The 18,511-nt window shown below is 39.8% G+C and overlaps 1 protein-coding gene across 3 annotated transcripts in view; it reads right to left on the bottom strand.

Moving 5' to 3' along the window:
* espn (espin) overlaps positions 1-18,511 on the bottom strand; it is a 62,587-nt gene that overhangs the window by 11,799 nt on the left and 32,277 nt on the right. For 2 of the 3 annotated variants that reach the window (XM_015337278.2, XM_015337279.2), the window contains exons 9-13: positions 17,785-17,946; positions 15,021-15,213; positions 9,559-9,582; positions 4,757-4,902; positions 2,180-2,503 (exon numbers count right to left, since the gene is read on the bottom strand). In XM_015337278.2, coding sequence (XP_015192764.1) covers positions 2,180-2,503; positions 4,757-4,902; positions 9,559-9,582; positions 15,021-15,213; positions 17,785-17,946 — 849 coding nt within the window. The remainder of the gene's footprint in view (positions 1-2,179; positions 2,504-4,756; positions 4,903-9,558; positions 9,583-15,020; positions 15,214-17,784; positions 17,947-18,511) is intronic. The other variant, XM_015337280.2, reaches the window with a different exon arrangement.

Raw genomic sequence — 18,511 nt, 5'->3', positions numbered from 1 at the left:
GAAGTGAAACCACAAACTACACAATTAGTTTTACAACACTCTGGAACAGTTAAGGACATAAAGGAAAACAAAGAAAAACATATTCCTATTCAGCAACAGCACCTAGGCTTGACTGAGAGTACACTTACTTCTCAGACAGTAGTGTGCATGGGCCTTGCATCACACCACTGAATCGACATGTAAGTATTGAGAGCTGCAGTATATCCTCACCACATAGCTGCCTCTCTAATATCACTGTAACTGGCATCTCCATTGTGTCCAACAAGAGTCATTAACCTTGTGACTGAACTTCTCATAGTCTGGAGGCTAGCTTGGAATAGATACTGCATCTTCAATGTATCTGCACCACACAGACAAGTCACTCAATCAAGTGGTGGCATCTCACACAGCTCAAAGGCATGCACAAATGGGAGAAAAGTTTAAAATGGCTTTCACTGTAAGAATGCCACTTTCACATTCATGGGTGCAGAGAAACATGCATAGAAACTGTAGTTATGGCATGTAAGAAAGGCAGTTGGCTGTTCCATGTTCTGCACCCACACTTACAAAAAGCAGAGCGCATGTTTTGAACTTCACTTCCAGTGAAATGACAGATGATTACAGTGAAAATGATATGGACAGAAAGCATCCACTATAATCCTGACAGATAATAGAAAACAAGAAGTAAAAAGCATAGAGGGCTTCTATGTTATCTCAATTTTCAAAAAACAAACAGTCCATTTAAAGCCTTCTTTTACTCCTTATTTAGCATGAAGCAAAATATGATTTTATCAAGGTTTTTATTATGGCAAAATACACTTTAAGCCTTCTCTGAGTTTTTAATTATGTTTTGAAAAACAGTTATTAAATAATTAGACCATGAACAGGTGGAAAGGTGTTCAATTCATTATATATAACAACTAAACAAAGATCAAATTGGTGCACAAATAAGTGATGCCAAAAAAAGCATTCAGTGAGCATTTTCAGAAGCTAATCCCCCACTCCAACTGCAGACTGTCTGCATGTTCACATACATGAAGTCTGTTATTACTAAATCATAATTTTATCTAAAGGAACGTACAAGGGCACTGAGTATTTTACTGGAACAATCTGAGGGAAGTACCTTGTTCAAGCGTTAATGTCTCAATTGGGATTTGAACCCATAACCTTCTAGATATTTGTTCGGAGCTCTAAGCTATGTTCTTGACTGCCATTTTCTATCCGTTCTATGGTCTTGTTGAAACAGAGTGGATTTGCACACCTTCTGTTTGTGACTCCGCCTTCTCCTAGCACCTTCTCACTAACTGGATTAAATAAGCAAGGGATCAGGGGCACCTCTGTGTCTTAATGATGACAGACTAACTGGCAGCCAGTGCTGGCTCTACATACAGTCGGGGTTGCCGATAGCCCTAAATCCTGACAATGCTTAACACTGCATCGAATAAGCAACAGGATTTCCTTTGGATTAAGCCCTGGCATCACACAACTCAGGATTCTGCCACCTCTGTCCTTGCCCTGTCTAGCGTTGAGAGCAATCCTTTATTATTTTCATCTTTCAGGATGCCCATGCAAAGAGACAGTGCATTCTTCAAAGCAGTAAGCACTGACTGCTCTGATAATATTACTCCCCCTGTCTGGTGCTGCAGTCAAGTTATTGTTTTAATGGTCTCCTTTCATTTTTGGACAAACTAATTTCCCACTTTCCTAGGTTCCCCGATTTAAAAGTGGGTATTACGTTAACTTTGTTCTATGGAGAGGAAACTTCACGTGAAAAATCATATTGGTACATATAGGAGGTGTAAGTAATGTTCTTCAAAGACACTTTTACATTCTATATCGAATTAGGCAAGACACCGTCTGTCTTTTGGGTGCTTGAGTTCAAAAATCAAAGGTATAAAATGAAGCTCCTGGTTCTGAGCTCAGGGAAGGATCTGGACTGTTCTGAAACTCCATTCACAGTTGAGTTATCGAAAAGAGAGCAAAAGCAGGTTCATGCAGTTCAACAGCACATCACACATCAATGGATCCACTCAGCTCCCGATCCCTGGTTTCTGAGAGGAAATGCTGTTGCTCTTTTATAGCCTCCTCTTTTGAGACCTTTAGGTGTCTAGGGAAAGAGGCCTACTAGCTAACTTGCAGCATAAACCCGAGAAAACAGGGATGCCTGAGCCCTCCATCCGCCCGGTCTCGCTCGACATACCTTCCGTTTCAGTTCCTCCTCCTCTTGCATCTTCATCTGCATCTTGCGCACCATCACCTGTCTCTTCCACTCGGGGATGGGCCTGCCCTGCTCGTCGAGGGTGGGCACCAGCGTCTCCACGTCCACCAGGCTCCCCTGGCGGCCCAGCTTGGGCTCTGCGTTGCCGTTCACCATGGGGAAGAGCTGCTCCGAGCTCGTAGCTGCAGCCCTGGGGGCCAGGGTACTGCCTGGGGCAGATGTGGAGGGTGTGGGTGGCTCTGTGGGACTGGGGGAGGAGGTGGGTGGAGAGTTGGGAGCCGGGGGCGGAGATGTAGGGGTCTCTGCCTGCAATGATACAGTGACGACAATTAGGCAGAGAGCCATGCTATTGGATTGACTGATATCAGAGCCTGTTGAAAGGGCAATACCTAGGCAGATACCACCCATGTAGAGAGCAGTATTGGGTGGGTGAAGGTAGCTTTCCTCAACAGAAATCTCTTCACTCAAAAGGAAATGTAGGTGGCTTTAAGTATTTAAAATCCAGTTTGCAGGATGGGTTCATACTCTCCAGTCTTGACTGCAGAATTTTAGAAACTTAAATCTTCAGGGCTTTAAAACAGATGCACTAGAAGGTAACATAAATAGAATTGATAATCACTAGGTCTACCGGTAATGATAAAGAATGGACTTCGATTTCCCTGTAAGAGTATGAGAATGCTTATAACTAAAGCAGTCCTAATTAAAGGATGCAATGAAGATACCAGTTTCAGACAGCCTTAGGTGAATGATTACAAAGTATTTAGTGGAGCAATAGCTTGTAAAATAAAACATAACATCCAAAGATAACGTTCAAAACCTCTCCTACTAAATGTAATACTAAGAAAAGCTTCCCAATAATATGCAAGTAAAAACCCTAATTGCTTCGATGGAGTATCTCTCCATTAAGAAATATAATCCTTCCTGATGAACCCATAAAACTGTTTGCGTGCCACAATCCCAACATCATAATTGCTTATTATTTCTAATTGCTGGGCTGCAGCTTTCTAGTCAGGAGGTAGTTATGCAAGTAACAGAGGCAAACACTGCTGCTGTTATGTGAGCAACAGCAATCTGGAGCAGGCCATTGAGCTTCTCCTTCTATGCTCTTTATCACGCAAGTTTAAAAGTTGATCAGGAGTGACATGAGTCATTACTCAATCCTTCGGTTCTTACCAACCAGATGTACAATGCAAATGGCTGTCAACAAACAGAACAGCGCAGCTAAAAGCAAGATCACTTTTCCTATGTGTGGTTGTCAGACTGGCTACATGGACCTTTAGTCATGTGGGAACAAGGGGGATTATAAATGCTTATTCTTATCCTTTTCAAATTTTAACAATGACTTCAATTGAATTTTCTCAAATGAAAGTCCAGGTATTTTTTTCTGAATTGAGAGCAGGATTATGCTAAATTGATGTGCAAACACAAGCCTGAGAAATTAGTTCTTTAAGACTACTGAGCAAACTGAAAACATTTTTTTAGTTTTCCATTAAGAACATGTCATATCAGGGAGGCTTAGGAAACATTAACATTTTATATTTTATAACATTTATAATTGTACAGGATATAAAAAATAAATCAAACCGGTGTTGCATTACAGTACACCACAATTCCCTATATTTTAGGTGCTGAAGGAAAATGTTTTTAATTTTTTAGTATTGTGGAACTTGTGTTCATTCCATACTTTCAGCATAAAAGGACACGGTTACATAAGTATATCAAAGATCATAGGCAATTACTGTACAATGAGTATTGAATCAAAATTAAGTTGGGCTATGGCTGTAGTGTTTTGTGGTTTTAGTATCATAAACCAACCGCAGTTAAAAACACTTTTATTAGAAATGATCAAAAAGCAATATGGCATGCTATTTTGAAAATAAACCATTAATATTCTTGTGCAATTTAGGGAAAAAGATACCGTTTCTTATAAATTGCAGCACCCTATACTCTGTAATATCCAATACAGTGGAATGAAGTATTTTAATGGAAAATTGTCTTATACAGGAAAAAGGAAGTATTACATCTTGTCTTTAACCTGATGCAACTAACATAGTGCTTAAGGCTACTAGGAGGTACCCTGTATTTTGTAGGTGTAAGTTTGAATATCACTAAAATAGACAAAACCAACTCCATCCCTCAGCTACTTTGTATCCTCAAAGAGAAGGATATAGTCATGTATGTGAAGCAGGGAGACAATACATGAATCGGCATGTGCCTGAGGACCTACAGTACATTAAAGGAGCCATCTTTGTCAATACCAGTGCCATCGGCTGACTTGCCAGGTCATCAGCACCGAACAAACCCCATTTAAATGGGGCTTGTGTAGATTAGGTAGATCAGACTTACTGCAGTGTGTAAGCGTGCCTTCAGTCACCTCAATCAGCCAAACCCAGATCCACCTTGGGGAGGACACCAGGGTGGATCTAGGGAGCATCAGTGATGTGGATTGCGGGGAGATTACAAGATAAAACTCTTTTGCTAGCTACTGTGTGCAAGTACTAAGAGTTTTTTTACTCTAAAATCAAGATACCGCTGTGAACAGTGATATAACGCACTCACATTTTGCCCTTGGTGCCCGCTGTTGGAAAAGACTGTTGTAAATCCTCTGCTGTGTGGCGTTGGCTTCAGACTCTTCCCTGCTTTGATTTCTGCCAGCAGTTCTGAATTGTCACCAGTTGGGGACATCATGTTGAATGACTTTGTACCTGAGAGAGAGAGAGTTGGGGAAAGGGAAGGTTTGTTAGTGAGCAAGACTGTCAATCATAACTCTACTCTCCACGCTTCGGTTTCTATTAATACGAATGAGCTGAGTGGAATAGGACAATGCATTGTTGTTTTCATTTGGCACATGGCAGATAGTTTAATAATGATAGTGTTTGTTCTTATTAAGGTACAGTACACCAATCAGGTGTTAACTTCCAAAACTGGAGATAATGTTATTAAAATGAAATGTTAGTGTTAAGCCCCTTTGACTCCTTAACATGTACCTCTGAATGCATAAACGCTACACGACACCCTAACAGGATAAAATGGCAGTCTCAGTAATATAACAGAATCTTATTTTATATGGTAATTTTTCTCAAAATGATATTCCCGAAAAATCTCAATTTCTGGACAGCTTCATCTGACCAATATCCAAGTGAGTGTCTCTTTAGTCATAGAATCAAAGTGCTAGTAAGATAAAGCGATAAAGTCTTCCGTGAGAGACTAAGGTAGAGGGCGGTGCTAATTTAATTTAAACTCCTGACTCTAAACAGACAGCAAGACAACTTAGATTACCATCACTTAAGCATAGCATCTAGGCAGAATGGCATAGCAGCTGCCACAATTTCCAACAATTTCCAACTTTACCTCAACTTAATCTCAATTAAAATACCAGACTGCAGACGATAATCAGCTTGTTCAGGAGAAACGACCCTAAAATCTGTCTCGGTTTCATATTGCCCTTTTATTTTTAATACCCAGAACAAAAGCCATTTTGTCTAGCACTTCACAGTGCAGGGGTGTGTTTAACAACAAGAGGGAGCTCTTGAACAGGATTTCCTTTGCACGAATTTTTAACAGAATGTAGATGCTGAATTCTCCCACGAGACTTATGACATTTTTGTTTTTGCAGATATTATTCACAGACCATTGTCGAACACTTTGGATTCAGCAACAGTGAGACAATTGTTAAATTATGATCATATGATTAAACCAGTGTTGTTTGCAAGATCAAGCTGGGTAATGATAGTTGAAAAAATGTTTATGGAACATGCAGGAACGAGTCCTGCTTTCAGACCCAAAAGCTAATAGTGATGACGAAGCATATATTCACACACCCAACTATATAGCAAGCCTATTAACTTCAAATAAAACTCCTATAAATAAAAATTTCCCCCAACTTTTACTCAGGGATCAATTGAATGCTAGTAAAAGTGTTCATTCAAGTCAAAATGATCAACAGAAAGAGAATCACATCCATGTCTTTTAACCCTCTGAAAGAGGGCCAATTCAACACGACAAACTAATTCAAGCCAAAACAGACTCAGCCAAAACTGAGAAAAGCTTCTGGGATTGGATGTGGATTAATTCACACAAATCAAAACGAACTTTTTATTGAACAGCAGCAGAAGCAATTATCTCCTAAAATCACAAATATGCATACTGTTGCATTTTACAAGACTACGTTTGACTGTACTCAGTAAGCACAAAGGCACATCATTGCCTGTGTAGCCAGTGATATTTTGTCTTTACTGTAGGCTGCACATATTTAAAAACACTGCTAACAAGCAATATGCATATCATCAGTGAGTGAAAATCAATAGAGCTCTCAATTTGGAATGCAGTTGGTCTACCCTGTAAAAGAAACATGTGCTAAAAGAATACAAAAACTTTCAAATAATCACTTTTATAAAATAAAATCATCCACAGCTCAACAGAACGTTAAAGAAAAAGAAAACTAATACAGTACATCACCTGCTCTTAAGCTGGCGAGAAGAGTCTCTTCTGAACTGGTGAACGAGCTACAACGCTTAGCGTTCTTTCATGCCTGTTTGAGTTCCAAAGACTCAGATCACATAGGGGCAATGCATAAAGGCTGAGCCGAGACCAGTGTCTCCTTCTCTCTCTCTTTCTGGGAGACTGGAGCATGGTTCTTAGGAGCCTATCACAGCCCAGGGGAATCTAAAGGAATCAGCTGTAATTAGCAAAGACATGGAACGGCTGCCAAATTGGGAACGGACTTAAGTCCCCCCTCACCCTGCCCCCTCCACCCGACACCAAACAGCATGGCAGCTGCTCGTGTGCGGGATTAGTGAGAACATTCTGAAATGCACAGCAAAAAGATCCAATTGCCACACAGGCTGAACTGGACAACTCCTGGATGAAAGACTATGCAGCCATTACAGAAGCACAGCTCTCCATGTGGTACCCATAGAGACGTCCAGCTGCTTGGGTGGAAATGACACAAGGCACATTGGCAGAACAGACCTACTGTATTGGCAAGGGTGGTCCTGTCCTTCAAGCCTTGCAGATTTCCACCTGCCTGGGTATTTGTGGTGAGGTGAAGGTCTAACAATTAACAATTGTTTTCCTTTTTAGCACCTTTTTCCATTTATGTCTGATGTGCTTGTTGATCTGCAGGAACGGCTCCTGTCTTTTCTCTTTTGAAAACCCAACAGGGAATGAAGATTCAGAACAGTCCAGGTCCTTCCTTGATCTCAAAACCAGGAGCTTCATATTTATACAGCACCATCGATATTTGAACCCAAGCCCCCAAAAGACAGAGGATGTCTTGTCTGTTTTGACAAAGAATGGAAAATGCGTCTTTCAAGTACATTGCTCATACTCCCATGTGTACCATTAAAGGTTTCTTTTTTAGATTTCCATGATTTTTTTCATTTTGTTCATCAAAGCTGTAAAGGTTCCAAGCACTGATGGCATATTCTGAAGAAACAGTAGACTAATATGCCTCATCAAACCAAGGAAGGCCCATCCCACACTAGGAGACAGGTTGAGAGTGCTGAGGTCTGGGCATTGTCATCACTCCCCCTTCCCAAATAATGTCACAGAACACCAAATGGACTTATGAAATGCCTCCTACGAAGCACCCTAAAATTGCATGTTTTAGATTTCATATCAAACATTAGCAGTACCCGGTTGGTTAAATGGATAATGAAGAATACTTCTGAGAAGAACAGAAAACCTTATAAATGGATTAACTCTTCTTTATCCCCCAAAAGGTTCATGTCTGGTGATCACGTATCAGTAGCCTGCCCTAGAGCTCTGCATTGCCAAAGAAAAAACACAGCAGTGTTAAACCATCCAGACACTGATTCCTGGAGCCAAACCCAGAGTTTCTGATTAGTTCACATGTCCCACAGGTTCTAAGCACTGTTTGCGCTTTTGTAACTCAGGCCATTATAAGAGAATTATATTTATCCCTCTCAAAAGCAAGCAAAGCCAAAACCTTCTCAGAAAATCCTAGCTTCAGTTACTCTCTCCAGGCAAATCTCAATTCCCTGTGACACTTCAATTCTCCTACAGTTACATGTTTTTGTTCTCATTGGTTTTTGAGCATGCTACAGCATGGATGTACTGTATAGCCTTTTGATACCAATGCAATCAGCAGATGTGAGATAAGTGCTTGGAACTGGAGGGTGTGGTGGGGCACAGTGTTCATGAACTGGTGCAGGTACTTGTACTGTAACTGGTGGGATGTTGAATGTTGTAATAGGTGCCTAAGGGAGGCCCTCTCCTTTCAGGATCCTCCCTTTGGAACAAACAACAAAGTGGGATTAAATATTCAGCAGCAGGCAGTCACAATGGAAAAGCAGGTGTCTGGAATCCAAACACAATGTCGGTATGACAACAAAAGTAACCTTCTTAAAGGGACAGCAGAGTTTTTCTTTTTAAAACAAAATTAAACATCATTAAAGGAAGTGAAGTCCTATTCCTCAATGTCTAACCTTCAATCAAAATAGTGAGATCTGTTTAAAACAAACAGACATGATAACACAGGATTAAAGGTACAGTGTACACATTTATTCTAGACTGGGTTGTTGAATCTCAAATTGTGCCAGCCTCTGAATCTGTCCTTTAAATTTCATTTAAAACTCTGCTGGTTTCCTTGTGATTTCTGAAATATGCTGCTCTCTGCTTTGGATTCTGCATCAGCTCTTTAAGATCTGTTCCAGTATACAGTATTCCAAAACTCCTGATCTTGCCAGCCACTCTTCCCATTGGACTCTTGTATCTCCAGTCCATTCGGACTTCCTGCTGCCCCCTTTTCCTCTCTCTACAGTGAACATGTATCTGGTAGCAATGTTCCCTTCCTGCTCATTTTCCTCCTTTTATCCCCAAATGGTGAAACAAGCTACTTTCATTCTTAAGAACTGCACCGTTTCAAAACTGCTGGCTCAGCAGTCTCTCTCCATGCATTGCAACTATCCAATTAGTTTTCTCCAGCATTGCCCCACAAGGCATCATGTTACAAGCCCCTTTTATTCAAATCCTTTTCTACCGCAAGATCTCACATTTGTGATTGCTTTTAGTCTAATTTTAAATGTTGTAGATGAATTGTGTGGCATGGATGTATTTGTTATTATTAATAATAATAAATACAGATGCTAATGGTAAGAATTGCCTTATTCACATTCTCTCCTTCTGCAGACCAAAACCACCAGGACTAATGACAAGCCATGTGCGTTTTTCTAATGAATTTGAATTTTCAGATATGTTAATGATAACATACCAGAGTATCTGGGATAAAGGAAATAAAAGTGACCAGCTACAGGAAACCAACAGCAAATGATGCTAGTAACACAACAGACTGATGTTAAGAGAGGCCTAGAGAACATCTATACAGTCTCTGTACTTACTTTTCATTTGTCTGAGTGTGTTCGCTTCGAAGTTGAAAGCAGGTTTAGTGGAGGAGTTGGAGAGGAGAATGGCAAGGCAGTGAGAGAGATAAGAGTGTAGCACCTCAGAAAAGGGAGGGAGTGGAGGCAGACCCAGGTGAGATAAAGAGGGAAGGTGGAACAGTAAGCAGTCAGCCGGGAGAGAACAAGGCAGGTTGACATCCCACCCACACATACAGAGGGAGGATAGTGTGATGACAGGCAGGATACAGGGCACAGGACAGTGCCACGGGAAGGCAAAAAAATGAAGAGGAAAAAAAGGAGACGAGAATCTGGATTAGTTCAACTGCAAGCCAAGAAACCAAACAAATAAAAAGAAATGTCTCTCTTTAAAACCAGATATTTTCCCGTGCTTTTTGAAATAAAGAGTTTGAAACTTCATACCCGTATCCCCTTGTTATAGTCAGTGTTCTGTGACCTCTCAGTGACAGCTGAGCTATGTAGACTTGCGTGTGTCCTGACACAACAACTGACTCCTGCTTGTCAGAAATGTTTGAACGGAATTTGCATCTTCGGTCCTGACGATGTTTCAGAAATCATGAATAAACTATAAGCTTCTGTTGAGACGTATAATGATGTTACTCTTAAATTATAATGCGTTATTTACAAGACTGTGTTTATAAAACGGTTATGCTGCTGTGAAGAAAAAACATTATGACACCGAATTAAGAGGGAAGATTTTCTGGATTGGAATCGGGCATGTCTTGTGGCTGTGACGTACATTGGAACCACAGCCTGAGCAAAAGATGAAAATGCCAACGAGAGCTTTCTGTTATATTAAAACCCTTTCAATACGGTAGGCTTAATAAACAATGAGCGCTAAGCTCAGGAAACAGGAGGCGTGCAGAAAATACGTCTTATATCTTAATTGGTAATCCCATCAAATCCACTGAGTAAAATCATTTTAATACCTGATGTTTGCAGCTCACTGTACAGTATGATCCCTTAACAACTTCCAAGCCCTGGTCATCAAAGACCCAGTGTCTGCTGGTGCTCATCCCAGCTGGATTTCTGGTGTGCAATTGAATCCTTGTTTGAAGTACTATTGAAACTGATTAGACCATTTGAACGGTTTTCTGATTGGAAAGTGTTTTCTAGCGACTTGAAAGGTAAATTTAAAAGACTGTCCAATCGCATAGAATGTTGAATAATTTAGTTAATCCTGGACTTCGAGTAAATCAAGAAAAAACAACACTAGGAGACACTCTGATCACGTGGATTGGAAATCCAAAACTGCTCTCCTTAACACAATTAAAAATAATATTGCTTGCTTCTTGTCAATTGGAATTGGTCAGCTCAATATATATAGTAAATAATATTCTCCACATTAGACAAAAACATTCTACAGTACATAAAAATACTTTGAACAATTCAATACAGCAATACTCATGGTTGGATACAGTATTACATTTAGAGCAGTTGATGGGGTTGTAACACGGCTACCTCTATATCAAGTGCAAAAAATGCAACAGCAGTGATGAGCGGATGATGCACAGTGGAGTTTATAATATTATAATACTGATGTATGTTATTAAAGCCCCCTAAAATCTGTATAATCAAATCACTTCAAAAGCCAGCAAAAACATTGTTCAGTCTTGCTAATTCGATGTTGGATTTAAATAGATTGTGAAGAAAGGATTAACAACATCAAATTTGAACCAGATGACTGAAGATGGAGATAAAAAAGTGTGGCAAATGTAAAAAGTACCGTTTAAAAGTTGCTAGAGTTACGTAGGAGAGCACACAGCAGGAAACATGCTGAAATATGAAATGTCTTGCAGTATACAGTATGTTAACCAGTCTTCCTAATCAGCATAGCATCACCTGTATGACAGCACAGACAATCGCTACAGTTCTAAACCGTGGAGCTGGAGTCACGTTCCCACGTTTGATGCGCAGTGCCCTCAGAAGGGGAGTGTATGGGGAAAACCTCTTCCCAACCGAAATCTCCAGGGATCCACCCCACAAGCAGCTCATGGCTGCTGGCTCTAACAGTTTCTCGCTGTGTCTGGTCAGCCGTAACTTCTCTCCTCAGTGGCCAACTCCTGCAGCCACCTCGGACTTTCTTCTTTAGAGTGTTTCTCAGACGTCATGGCCTGGACACAAACTGGGACCCTGTCGACGTCCCCCTGCTGGTTTTGCTGCATAATCTCTGAGCCTGGAGTCTTATCTCAACAGCAGGACACCACAGTGTCCCACACTGGCAGGAGACTCAGGTAGTGTTTTTACTATCGTTCTTGCCAGAGAACCTGCCACATTAGGAGCCTTGCGGCAAGATGTTTAATCTGGACTCGCAGACAAAAACAATTATGAATGTTCAAGTGAAGAGATTTCGATTTTTAAAGCCATTGAAAAATGTTTTTATACCATGGCCTCTCCTCTTTAGGTAAAAACTCTTTGGAAAATTAATTAAGCTTAAGCTATTAGGCTGAGCTGGGCAAATGGAGATAGAATAATATAAGCAGAACAAATTTTGGATGTTTTTTTGTTGTTGGGTTAGTGTTGTTAGTGTAGTTTTTTTATTTCTACACTTCAAGCAATGAACAATGATTTACCTGTTGACCAAACACATTACAGCTTAAACACATACAAAATGTAAACACAGCTGTCATCGCTGTAATAAAAATCTGTCCTTTGTGAAAGCTCAACACAGAAAATATTCCCTTGACTTTGCCACTCATTAAATTAGCTTTTTCCATGATTTATATTATGTTGCATGAGGCTTCACCACACCTCTCAATGTACTGTAAACTGTTTTACCAAGATGTGAATGTGTTTTACGGTTTCCTTCTTGCTAAAGCTACAAGGGATGTTCAAAGATTTATCAGCAGTGATCTGGAACCTATACAGAACTCCTGTAAAACTGCTGAATTATTCTCATGTAATATTGGTTTTCCTTTTAAACACCTGACAAAATGCATTTTTGCGTTACTGTGCTGAGTACGGCACTGCATACCTCACTGCAATGCAATCAGGTGAATGGCTGAACACAAAACCTACTCTACAGTAATAGTACCTTGATCCATCAATTTGTAATCAGTTATTCAGAGCGGGTAGCCCAGCCTGTCTCATGTGTTTCTAATGCACTAACTTGCTTTAATGCTCTCAAGAAAATTACATCAAGCTACTGTACACAACCAGAAGCAGTGTAGTGAAAGGTGGTGGATTTTGATGGATAGGAATTGCATTACATGTATAGGGATTACAATTAACAATCAATTTAAAAGCTGGAATTTAAATTACTAGCTACCTAGTAATTTCATATCACTACTTTATTTACTCATATCTTCATATTTGCATTATTGAAACACAAAATGTGCTACCCTACAGTTCCCATGAACTGACATGATGGATGCAATATAAGACCTTAAATAAATAATATAAATCTTTAAACTCTACCGAACAAACTCAAAGTACTATAAACCAGCACACATAACACATCAGAAGCAAAAAAGTGGTGAAAAATGCACAGTACATTGTGAAATCAAGAGTAAATAGATACTTTAATAGCTTTAATGGAAAAGACCAGTGTTTAAGTGAGTTTAGAGAATGTCAACAGTTGTGGAGTTTGAATTTGGGTGAGTTTCACAGGTGTGGTGTGGCACACAAGACATTTCTGTCTCACATGGTGTGGAACTTGGTCTTTAGCAACATAAGAAGGCCTGAAGAATCAAATCTTAAATTAAGAGCCGAGCTGCATTCATGTAATAACTCCTTGAAATAATCTGAAGCTTGATCATTAAGTGCCTTATAAGTAAGCTGGAGAAGCTCACTCTAAATTTCACTAAGAGTCAGATGAAGAGTACTTCAAGTACAAAGGCCTTGTACACAAGTAAAACATTTCTGGACATACTGTACCGAAACCTATTTAGTATCTTACAAGCCACCTCAGAAAATATCATAATCCATTACTCTAATCTTAATGAAATGGAGATGCATTAATAGTTCAGCATCAGATAAGCAGAGCAAGTGAGTGGTGTTACACAGTTGTACGGTAAATACTTTTCTGACATTTCTAACATGCACATCAAATGATAATGTGAGGTCAACAGCAACAACAAGGTGTCTAACATTTATCATAGGCTTGATTTCAGTTGCTTGAAGTCACCAGTTTTGGTATGTTTATGTGGGGAAGCATAAATTCAGTCTTGCCAGAGCTTGCTGGTTATACAGCAAAGCAAATTATATTGCATCCATATCTTAATATGGCTGCATACTCTGGCTATAGGTTTTGATTTGTTCTTCAAATGAACATGAGTGTCATCAGCATCACAGTGAAACCCATGTTCATGAAAGTCAATTCCCAACATCCCCACAACATATAAATATTAAAATGTGAAGGTCCTAGCACAGAACCCTGTGGAACACGCACAGGAGCAACCAGCATTACTTATTAAAAAGCCGAGATTTACCAATTGGTTTCTGGTAGCTAAATAGGAATACAGTAAAACCAAAAAAAGGGTATACCAGTGAGCCCTAGATCATATTCAATGTGGCCCAGTAAGATGCCTGATTGATAGTATCAAAAGGTGTAATTAGGCCTGGAAAAGAATATTAAATGACCTGTTTCTGAAGACATCAGCAACTCATTAACTAACTTACCAAGGGTAAACCCTGACTGAAAAGGTCCAGAAAGTTCATTAGATGCAAAATTGGATTGAGTTGCAATCACCTGTTCCAGGATTACTGAGAGAAAAGACGAACTGGAAATATGACAACTTGTTAGGTACTTGAGTGTCCAGGGAAAGATTATTTTTTTTTTAAATAGCAGTGGTCTTAATTTCGATAGGCAAAAGAAGAAATTAAAACACTTTCATATTTGTCAATTTCGATATTCACTTCTATTATTAGGCTCATTTGTGTCTGACTTCAATTACAGTTCATTCCATGAATCCAGAAATATCCTTATTTCATTCTCTCTTGTTACAGCTCAGTGCAAGAAGAGTTTAAGGCTGAGTTTGGCAAAGAATTCCATTTGCTTGTTAAGTAAGGTGACTGCAAAGGCAATGGAGATCATCACTACTGTTACCTGATGTACAGTATGATGTTCCTTTACTGCCACGTTTTTATCACTTGAATGCTCACAATGATCAATACTCAAGGAAGGACATTGCCGAGAAAATGAAGTGACTTGATAAAGAAAAAAATATAAGTAAGTTTAAATAAAGACCTACCAGATCCAACAAATTGTTTAACATGTAAAACACTTGTCAACCTAGCTATGAAGTGGTCTCAAACAGCAAATGCCAAAAGATACAGCGGTGTGTGTGGTGCTTTGTGAAAGTAAAGCAATTCTCTTCGCCTCTCCATTTTCATCTTCCTCACCTGTAAACTGCCTGAAATCCCAGTTTTTTCCCATTCAAACGTGTTGTATCACGAGTGTCTGAGGGGTCTGGCACAGGAATGAGAGAGCGGGTACTCACTTCCTGAAGAAGACGAGGGCCGGCGCTGGCTGGCGTACTGAGGTGTGTTGTCAGAGGGCAGCGGCGGGGGAGGGGGAGGGGTGGGCTGGCTCTCAGGGAGGGGGGGAGGAGGGGGCGGCAGAGGCAGCTCTTCCCCAGCTCCATTCTCAGGACTGGGGCCATTGTCCGCTGGCTCCTCCAACAACAGAGAGCCCTGGGGAGGGGTGGAAAGGAAGAGTCAAAACATATATCAGTTGCTGGTTCACACACACAGAATGTCAGTATCCCCATCCATCTAAACAGAGGTCAATGTCCTGTACCTCACTTCTCATTATTACCAGTATTCTACCTAATTCCTTTCCAAAACCTTTGAAGAATGTAAAAAAAAAAACATAAAGCATATTTATCAGCATCTGCTGCAAAGCATCAAACTCTTCTCTGCATTTCCCCGACTGACTGTAATGTAAAAGAAGGGCATCACAACTTGCTAACAAGTGATTTGCCTGCACCACTTAACCTTCCAGCTGTGTATATCTTCCACCTACAATCAAACCAACAAAACGTGCATGAACTCCAGGCTTTGCATCAGCAGGCATGCTCCCATTGAGAAGTTGATTAGCAGGGATCTGTGTTCAGCCATCTGCTCTACTGTAACAGACAGACGACAAACACAGAGGTCCTAATAGGCTCAGTGAAGATTACACTGAATACCAGTTGATGGCATTTATTCCAGAGAATGAAGATTATTCCCCAACATCCTAAAGAAATACCATTCCCTTTTTCTTTGATTTGCTAGGTGTCTGCCATTTTAGATGAGGAAAAACTACTATATAGTTATGCAAAGCAATAGCATTCTGAATGGCATTCTGCAATATGTTAAAGAGTCTGAAATACAACAGATGCAGTACACTTTGTCTTCTTATACTGTTTGTGAAATTCAAAGTATGGTTACCTATAAAAGCATTTATATTAGCACATTTACTGTTTGCTCAGTTACTAATGCTGCAGCTTAATAAGAACATAAGAAGATCCAAATGATCTCCTCTCCTTTAATGCCAGTGGCAAATTGATTCAAGGATCTCAGCCAGCCATTTCTTGAAAAAAGGAAAAAAACCCAGGCTATTATTGACAACATGGCTGGGTAGCTCTTCCCATACTTACAATGCTTTGTGTAAAACAGCTCCTGGGGATCTTGATTTTTCTAGACCTTTTTTTCTAGACTTTTAATTCACTTACTAATGAGATCCATCTGCTTTGTATGTAGAATATCTTTAAAATTCTCGCATCCATTCTGTGCCAATTCCATATCCATCTCCCCTCATTCTACTTTGTTTGAACTCCTTGCCTGCTTTACTGAAATGATAACCCCTTGTTTCAGGCTCTGCCTGTACTACTGCCTGTACTGCTTCAAAATATGCTTCAGAGAACACCACACAGCCCAATACATTCCAAAATGCAATCAGTTCTTTAAGAAAGTACTTTCGCTCAAAACATCTCTGAGATCCAATATCTGACTTTGTAGAGCAGTTCTAGAAATGTGACGAGCCCTTACAGAAAAAAAATACACAAATGTGCAAACAAATGTAAATGTCACAGTTTGCATATGGGACTTTAAGTCAACCGATAGTAACTTGAGGGGTAAATACAGACAATAAAGAACTTTAGGGTTAAATGGAGTAATAGGTAGAAATTATCTGTGGCCTTTTATTACTATGCCTTGCATGCATCACCAAAAATACATCTTTTCCACTTTTCTTTTAGCTATCCTTTGTGCACGAATTAGGAGCAGCTCAGACACAAATCACATCTTAATGTCAATTCCACTCTATTTCTTCATCATGTATGTACTGGTAACTCAAAACTGAAGAACAAAGAAAAGACTCTTGAAAAGGAAAGGTTAATGACACAATTAGTACATTATTTTTAGCTTTAGTTTTTGTCAGACACTGGCTGATGAAAGAGACAAAATATTCTTTATAACATGGAATTAAGTGCGAGTACAGTGGAAGTCAGAAACCTTGTCTGATTAGGGTTCACTCTAATCAGGATCTGCATAATTACTACTGACCAAAATGTTACACATGTTATAAATGTTCAGATGTGGTTTATTCAAATGAGAACCAATAGCAATAAATAAACCACAGTGTCATGAATGTCATTCAAACATATAAACTCCCTCACATTAAAATAATCCCGGCCTGAGACAAATTCAAAACTTGTTATAGAGGTCAGGCTTTCTCTTGTGTCTGTCAATGGAGACCACTTACTGTACAAGACACCTAGACAAATACCCATGATGCGTCTCTTGACTATCTTTGATAAATAATTGACGTCTTCACCGTTAAGGTTTATAGTGTCATCACGGGCTTTCAACCCCTGTAGTGCATGACTGTGGAGAAGTGCAATTAACTAGCATAGCAATAATCAAAGTGCAGGTACTAGCTGAAATGTCTGAAAGTCAGCTCAAGAGTGACCTTTTTGTAGGTTTATTCTACTGCGTAAGTAATGTCCCCCAAAAGCAAACGACGGGGGGAACCCCAATTCCTGCCACAACGCCAATAATATGTTGTGATGTGCTCTGTGCAGTGGAGCAAAAATAAGGTTTGAGGACTCTATAAAACAAAGTATTAACACCATGTGTTTTGGCGAGTATCAAACCATTGTACTCATGTGAGGTCATCACGATAAGAGCGAGGCAAGTCTCTGGTTACGTGATGCCCTTGAAATAACACTGACCAGAACCCCCCCTCCTCCCCAGCATGCCAGCTTCTGTACTGTACTGTACCTCCTCGCTGGGTGCCATGGTTTTGCTCCCACGTCGCGTGGCTGTGTCTTTTCCCAGGGCCTTGTAGTAATCCCCAGTGCTGGGCTGCTTGTTGAAGTTCCGGGATTTCCTGTTGGAGTCGACGCGGCGGAGTCTTTCTGGTGTGCCCTCTCCAGCAGTCTGCTGCTCCAAACAAGAACGGGGCACTCAGATTTACAGTCAAGCTCGGCTCTCCTATGTATGTACAGAGCAGGTACAAGTAGCTTTCGCCGAAGGTTGGCAAACGCCACTCCAGAAGTGCAAAACCAGCACTTAACACTGAATTCTCAATGAATAACATTTACATAGAAGAATAAATGCAATTTTGTAAAAAAAAAACTTCATTAATAATTAGTCAGGATCAAATAACCTATAATTAACAATATATTCATACTTCATTCATTAAAGGTTATAAAAATGGTGAATTACATTTTCTGAAGTGTTACCAAAGAGCCATTCATGGTTTACAACTGTTAAAGAAATCTAGATTTGATCAAAATATAAGTTTATTATGTTGTTGGGTTGTCTAATTGCTATGCAAATCCTAAAGAAAAGAAGGTTTAATTAAAGTGTTAGAGCCCTCAGTCACGACTTAGTTGACTGAACCTATAATTTCGGTATCAGGTGATTTGCAGGAATGATGCACAATAAATAAAATGGTTTTACAAACTTGAAGATTTTGATAGATGAGCAGGCAAACATTTGAACA

The sequence above is a fragment of the Lepisosteus oculatus genome, chromosome 25, assembly GCF_040954835.1.
Source record: "Lepisosteus oculatus isolate fLepOcu1 chromosome 25, fLepOcu1.hap2, whole genome shotgun sequence".
Lineage (NCBI taxonomy): Eukaryota > Metazoa > Chordata > Actinopteri > Semionotiformes > Lepisosteidae > Lepisosteus > Lepisosteus oculatus.
The sequence above is the reverse complement of the archived record's forward strand: the minus strand, read 5'-3'. Positions and strand labels throughout refer to the sequence as shown.